The sequence below is a fragment of the Lithobates pipiens genome, unplaced genomic scaffold, assembly GCF_037356315.1.
Source record: "Lithobates pipiens isolate NorthernLeopardFrog02 unplaced genomic scaffold, aLitPip1_a1.2 Scaffold_19, whole genome shotgun sequence".
NCBI lineage: Eukaryota > Metazoa > Chordata > Amphibia > Anura > Ranidae > Lithobates > Lithobates pipiens.
This window is the reverse complement of record NW_027507764.1, coordinates 458,815,656-458,823,318: the sequence shown is the minus strand read 5'-3', so window position 1 is coordinate 458,823,318 and position 7,663 is coordinate 458,815,656. Positions and strand designations below refer to the sequence as shown.

Here is a 7,663-nt window from a genome sequence, read left to right as displayed (position 1 = left end):
TGATAAGAGGTTAAAGTATAACTAAAGACAAAACTTTTTTTTTTCTTTTGAGTAGAGATAGATTAGGACTCCTGTCAATATTTATTGCTGTCTGTGCCCCTGTTAAGGAGATTCACCCTCTCTAATTGTGCTGGTTACCATTGTCATTGAAAGTGAAAGTAAAATAAAATCCCCAAATATTGGGTTGTCGCCAGAAAAGTAATAGAGGGGAAATGTTCCAATGAGGACACTAGTTCTGGTGATCCCCAAAGAATTTCCTTAAAGCGGACCTTCAGTCTTTTTATGAACTTGTCCTTGTTGTTTTAACTTTGGATAGGTAAACTATTCTGACTCCAATTGTTGTGAAGCGATTTATCCCTTGTGAGACCTCAATGCCTGGTCTGAATAAGATATAAGGCCCCTTTCACACGGGCGGATAGAATGGTGCTTTTAGCTGCGGATTTTCTTCATTTCTACCGCAGCTAAAAGCACACAATGCTTTCCTATGGCCCCATTCACACACAGCGTTTAGCGGCGATTTCGTTACATGCGGTTCGGTGCGAATAGAAAAAATAGAATTGTATGCGTCCAGGTGCGATGTAGCGCAGCTATAAGCACATAACCGCAGGTAATCGCAGTCTTTTGTGTCAATTGCGGCCAGCAGCGTGAAAGAAGAAAAAAAAAACCCGGAAGCACATCCTATACAGCAGGTGTACCTGGGAAATGACACAGGAAGTTGAGAGGGATGAAAGGGGAGAAGACAGCATGGCGGCAAGAGACATCTCACACGAGGCCATCATCGCACTGGTGCAAGCCCGACCAGAGTTATGGGACTCAGAATGCCCAGGATATGCAGACCGAGTGCTGAAGAGAGCAAAGTGGGAAGAAGTCTACAAATATGTCACACCGAACTGGGACGAGATGTCTGCAACTGAACAGGATAACCGAGGTGAGTGCAAGGTTTGTTGTGTCTATGCAGCAGGGTACACATGCATCCTAGTAAAGATTTTACCCCCTAATGACCAGGCCATTGTATGTTTTTTTATATATTGCAGGAAAGGAGGTTTATACACGTTGGAGGTCCCTGCGCGACCGTTACAAAAAAGAAGTCAACGAAGAGAAGGCTGCGGAGAGAAGCGGAGCACCCTCAACTCGTCGCAGGCCTAACCCCCATGCAGAGGCTTTGTCTTTTTTGAGGCGCACCACTGAGATGCGCACGTAAGTATATCCATTTATTTTACTTAGCGATTTGGCATATTCATGTTCACTTTTTTTTTAAACGTGTAATCTTTATTGTTACCTAGAACTGTGTCAAGTGTCCCTGTGAGAGCAAGCGCAAGGCGCGAAAGTTCGTCGCCATCACCATCAGGAGACGCTGACACCAGTCAAGAAACCACAGAAACAGTGTCATCCCAAGAATATCATCCATCCACTCAAGAACCTGCGGTATGTATTTTAAAAATGTCACAATTTCTGTCCACAAAAGACGTTACATTTTGAAAAGGCAGCTGGTGTTGGCACAAATGTTGTAGAAACAACAACGACTTGTTTTTTGGGCAAGGTGTGACTTGTTCTTCTGGCTTTGGAGGTCTTCAGTGAGATCAGGTTTTTGCAACAAAACAAGTACCTGTGTGTGATCTATTCTAAACAGGTGCTGCAATATTTGTGCAAGCCATCATATGCTGTTCAGTGTGACCTCAGTATCAGATGCATAATCTATATATTATAATATTGCAGGCAAATCCAGATAGGAGAGTCCGGTCTACTACTACCACCCGTCGAACACGTACTCAACAAGAGACACCTTTTGAGGAATATTTCAACCGTATCATTGAAGAAATGAGAAACCAATCACAAAACCAGGCAAAAGATGATGAATTCCTCAACATCTCAGACCCCGATGTTATGTTTTTAAGAATGTTGCTTTGTGTAATCAGGGAGATTCCTGCAGATAAGCGCACTGAGGTCAGGGGTGATATACATGCCTATTTAACGTATATTGTGTCCGCTTGCAAAGAGCAACGCCCATATCCTAAATTTCAGCCATGGGCTATGGGTTTTAATTCACCTAGTGGGTCTTTCAGTAGACCAATGCCCAGTCAGCAGTGCCATGACACAACATCTGCCATTAACCCTTATGTAGGACCCCCACCACTGTATACATCTTACCCGTCTAATCCTGGTTACCAAAGGATGCATGTGCAGCCACACCCAGTGTCTTCACCCTCATCTTCCCATTCAGGATCACCCATAGATGTTGGCAGTGAACCAAGCCATTCTTCCCTGCGTAACCCTAATTATTCAATATATGAAAACTTATAGTATTCCTATGGCAGTGATATGACGGTTGTATTTTTCTTGTTGTGTAATGTTACTTAATGTTTTACCTACACTACTTTAATGTTTTACCTACACGAACTAATGTTTACAACAAACCCCAGATTCCTCCATGTACACTGAACTGTACGCACAGAAGAATCTCCCACTGTCCCAAGCTTATACATGTTGCTACTTGGCCCCACTTGCTCTCACAATACCTGAACTTTCTGATTGGGTGCTAGCATTGTTTAGGTTGAGAGACTTGGCCCAGTGGGAGATTACCCCATCTACACAGTGGAGTGTACATGGCGACATCTTTTGCACTTTCTCCATCTAGCCAAATATTTCAGAACTGTTTACCGCACTCAGTGCCCATCTTTGGCCCCTTTCACACGGGGCGGATCAGTAATGATCTGCCCCGTGATGATCCGCTCGCTCAGCGGGATTGCTCCGTTGTCCCCGCTGAGCCGGCTGCGGACAGGGCGGTCTCCGCACACTGTGCAGGGACCGCCCTGTCAGCTCTCCACTCTCCTCTATGGTGATCGGACGAGCACGGACTGTCTGTCTGTGTCCATCCGATCGGCTCTGCAGACGGATAGAATAGGTTTTTACTCCGTCTGCAGAATCGGACTGTTGCGGAGGCGGACGATATCGGGTGCCACCGCAATTGTCCGATTCTGTAGACGGAGGGAAATCCAATTTTTCTAGCCATCTGCAGAGCGGATTGGATCTACACGGACAGATGGTACGTGCTCTTCCGATCCCCATAGAAGAGAACAGAGAGCTCACAGGGCACAGTGTGCCGGGACAGCCCTGTCTGCCACCGGCTCAGTGGGGACAATGGAACAATCCCTGCCGACCAAGCGGATCTTCACGGGACGGATCATTACTGATCTGCCCTGTGTGAAAGGGGCCTGACAGCACTTCAGGAATACTGTAACCTTTTTTTTTTTTTACGGGGGGTAGTGGGGGATATTTTGTGGACTCGTTATCTGTTGCACTTGAAATTCAATACTTTAAACTAAAAGGAGATTTTATATATATATCTCTATATATATATATATATAGATCTCTATATATATCTCTCTATATATATCTCTATATATATATATATATATATATATATATATATATATATATATATATATATATATATATATATATATTCCAAAGGAATTAAAAAACATTTTTCTATACTTGCAAGCATTCAATGTTTTTGTAAGGTTTTTCTATTTTTTTTATACACCCTGTGCAGTGCAGGAATACTGTAACCTTTTTTTTTTTGTGGGGTAGTGGGGGATATTTTGTGGACTCGTTATCTGTTGCACTTGAAATTCAATACTTGAAACTAAAAGGAGATTTTATATATATATATTCCAAAGTAATTAAAAAACATTTTTCTATACTTGCAAGCATTCAATGTTTTTGTAAGGTTTTTCTATTTTTTTTATACACCCTGTGCAGTGCAGGAATACTGTAACCTTTTTTTTTTGTGGGGTAGTGGGGGATATTTTGTGGACTCGTTATCTGTTGCACTTGAAATTCAATACTTGAAACTAAAAGGAGATTTTATATATATATATTCCAAAGTAATTAAAAAACATTTTTCTATACTTGCAAGCATTCAATGTTTTTGTAATGTTTTTCAATTTTTTAAATACGCCCTGTGCATTGCAAAAGATAGAAATAAAAACAATTTAAATTGTTGAAAATTGTCGACTACTTTATTTAAGGCAAACGTGAAAACTGACACAAAAACCTGAAATATGTGATGAAAAAAACATGCAACAATGGTTAAAAATTTATACATAGTCCAATTGCCATGGCAGCTGTCCATCTTCACTCAAAAAATAATCAGTGAAATGTTCACGGACTTGTAGGGCCTGATTACTTGGACGAGTGCCAGTAACAGGACCTATGGGTTCCTCATAAACAGGGGTTTCGGTGGCCACGATCTCCTTACCCCTCAAAAAATTGTGGAGAACACAACTCGCTAGAACCACATTGACGGCATGCTCAACTTCCAGATGCATGGCTGTCATCAAAACACGCCATTTGGCAGCGCAAATGCCAAATGCGCACTCCACCATTCTTCGAGCTCTGCTGAGTCTATAGTTAAAAATTCGCCTCCTGGCAGTGAGACCATGCCTGGTATAGGGCCTTAGCAGGTGCGTGGTTAAGGCAAATGCCTCATCTCCCAGCACTACAAGTGGAAGATCTGGTCCAGTAGTACCAGGGAGAGGCCTTGACTGTGGCACCTGAAATTCGCCATGTTGAAAACGCCGCCCCATTATGGAATTTCTGAAAATTCTCGAATCTCCAGAACTCCCATACGCTCCAACATCCACAGCGATGAACTTCATATTTGCATCGCTGAGTCCCAGAAGCACAATAGAAAAGTATTTCTTATAATTGAAAAAGCGGGAACCGGATTTTGGAGGCTTGATGAGCCGGATGTGTTTCCCATCTAATGCCCCAATGCAGTTTGGGAAGTTGGTCTTCTCCCAAAATTCCTCCGCTATTTCCTCCCACAGACTGGATGTTGGCTCCGGCATGACTGATGTTCTCAGTTCTTCCCAGATGACGTAACAGGTATCATGCACAATGGTGGATACGGTGGAAATTCCCATCAGAAATTGATGATGGAGGGAGGTGAAACTGGCACCAGTGGCAAGGTATCTGCAATACAAAATTGATAACAATTCAGAAAATATAAAATATAGTAAAATAAATAAAATTTAAAAAAAAATCAATATACATATGGAGTTCTACATGGTAACAAATAAACATCAGCATCTATATAAGCTGATGACTTTTAACACATTGCAGCCCAAAGATAAATCCCTCGGCTCTGGTAGTAGGTGCTGGCATCCAAACAGGAAGCCTGGTGGTGGGTTGGTCTAGTACAAAATATTATTTGGTGGTACCTTGCTTGTTAATGCAAAACTCTGCCTTTGTGTTCAGAGCTCACCTACATAATGAGAAACTACTGAAATTTGATGATGTTTCCTATTTGCAAAAAATAAAACTGACTGTGCAAGGCACGATAGATAGTTTTCAAGGATAAAAAATAATGGTAATGGGAGTAATGTGCGAAAAATCGCTGTTGTGATATAGATTAGGTTATAGATTCATCTATATATATATATATATATATATATACATATACATATACATACATACATACACACACACTATTGCCAATATTGCCTAAGCCTGCATGTACATGAATTTAAGCATTTGTTCAACATATGGAAAACCTACCTTAACGTAAGTAACAGCCGTTCTTCTGGACTAATGCTTCTTCGCATATTGGTCGTGGTTCTGGTCAGGCGTCCTCTAACAAGTCCCAACAGCTCATCGAAGCATGCCACCGACATCCTGGTGTAATTGTGGAACTTGTCCCCATGAGTCCTCAGCTCACCGAACATGAGGGCAAAGTAGCCGATCGATAGGCGCTGAGACGTTAGGGGATGGACCCAGTAACGACGAGGACGTCGCCTACTCTGGATCGCTCTTCTTCTCTTCATCCTCATCATCAGCAAAATGAGCATTGCAAGCAAACTACCCATATTTGCATTCATTTTTCAAAAAAACTGGCACAAAACTCAGCACTCCTCTCCACTCCTGCAAAACTCCAACACACACTCAGCCAGAGAACAAAGAAACAGGTTTAAATATAGAGGACTGCAATGCATCATGGGTACATTCCAGGGAACAAAAACATAAATAAATAAAAGGGTTGCTATGGGAATAAAAACTGCAGTTAAACGCAACCGCATAAAAACGCATGTAAACGCATGTAAACGCTGGTAAACGCACTGTGCAAACGCAGCTGATCGCTGTGCCTGGAGCCTTGAATTTTGTAGAAAAAAATAAACATGATTCCTGCGGCAGAACAGCCGCCCGTGTGAAAGGGGCCTAATTACTGAGGACAATCCTCATCAGATAGTTTGAACTCACCAAATATTGATTCCATCCACAAAGGTGCTTTTATTCTGAACAGCAGGTTACAGCAGATGACAGGATACAAACAGATGAATAGGGTGTAGTATTTATGTGGTGAGAATATGATATTGTCTGCAGCTTACAATGCAGAATACACATGCCCTGCTACATGTGGCTTGTAGCTGCATCCATGATACAAGTATAATCACAGGAAAAAGGGTGGAGAATTACATACAAAAGGAAGTGTGTCATAACATAAGAGAAAAAGAACATAAGAAAACAAGTGTATTACCACAAAAGGCCACTAGATTGCAGCATGTGAATTAAATATAAACGTCCATAGAAAATGGTTAGGAAAACAGTCTATAGATATTTTATGCCCCGTTGGAGCAGCACACTACCCGTCTGGCATGGTAAATGTCACTATATACATCAGAACGATAGTTATGCAACTGCAAATAACAAACAGTGTAATTTGCTAGATATCTTAAAGACTTGAAAGACATAAAAAAACATGCATTTAATGGAATGACTCTTAATTTAAGGCTTAAGTTATGTTGACTAAAGTTCAAGACACTTTCTTCTTGAAGTGACAGGTAGGATCCAGCAGCGTAGGTAAACAAGTTCATTCTCCAAAGGGCAAGAGCAGAATAAGTTCAGTGATAGGTCTGATGAAGGTCTTTACAGTCCCTTGTCTTGAAACCTTCACCTCCACCTTACGTACCTTACCGTCATTACTAGGAACGCTCTTACAATAAGTCCCATGGGCCATCTGATTCTTTCAGCTTGCTGGTCCTTAAGCAGAACAAGATCTCCAACTTGTATGTTAGGGTTCAGCCATTGCCAATTCCTGCGTCCTTGCAGAGCTTAAAGATACTCCATTTTCCAACAATTCCAGAAGCAATTGGCGAGGTGTTTTACTCGCTTCCAATGGTCATAGCACAGATTTCCTGCTTTAAAGTTTCCAGTGGAACAGGAACAGACCCAAGCTTCTGGGTAAGAAGAGTAGCTGGAGTAAGGATAGTTGGGGTCTCTTGGATCTTTTGGACACTGTAACAAGTGGTCTTGAGTTGATTATGGCAGATGCCTCTGCAAAGTAGATGGTTAAAACCTTGTGAGTAAGTCTTGTGGAGTTAAAGTCCAAAAGCATAGAGTCCAATATTTTACATGTGATACCGATCATTCTCTTCCATGAGCCACCCATGTGGGAAGAATGATAAGGATTGAAAATCCATGTACAGCCTTTTTCAGCTAAAATGTCTTGGATTGGCCTAAAATTGAGCTTTAACTCTCGACAGGCTCCAACAAAATTCGTTCCACAGTCAGATTTTAGTGTCTTGACTGGCCCTCTAGGAATCATCTTAGAGCATTGATGAAACTTGAGGCATCAATAGATTCTATCACTTCATTGTGTACT

At 41.6% G+C, this 7,663-nt stretch overlaps 1 protein-coding gene across 1 annotated transcript; it reads left to right on the top strand.

Moving 5' to 3' along the window:
• The first annotated feature begins 397 nt into the window (after positions 1-397).
• Positions 398-3,911, top strand: LOC143997248 (uncharacterized). Its single transcript, XM_077492778.1, has 4 exons — positions 398-928; positions 1,035-1,197; positions 1,284-1,425; positions 1,717-3,911. Exons 1-4 carry the CDS (start codon positions 703-705, stop codon positions 2,299-2,301), a joined length of 1,116 nt encoding a protein of 371 aa, XP_077348904.1. The 5' UTR covers positions 398-702; the 3' UTR covers positions 2,302-3,911.
• The last annotated feature ends 3,752 nt before the right edge of the window (positions 3,912-7,663 follow it).

Coding starts and splice junctions, on each gene's coding strand:
- LOC143997248 (XM_077492778.1), top strand. CDS start 703: ATGACACAGGAAGTTGAGAGGGATGAAAGGGGAGAAGACAGCATGGCG. Junction 1,198..1,283: donor CGCACCACTGAGATGCGCAC/GTAAGTATATCC, acceptor ATTGTTACCTAG/AACTGTGTCAAGTGTCCCTG. Junction 1,426..1,716: donor CATCCACTCAAGAACCTGCG/GTATGTATTTTA, acceptor ATAATATTGCAG/GCAAATCCAGATAGGAGAGT.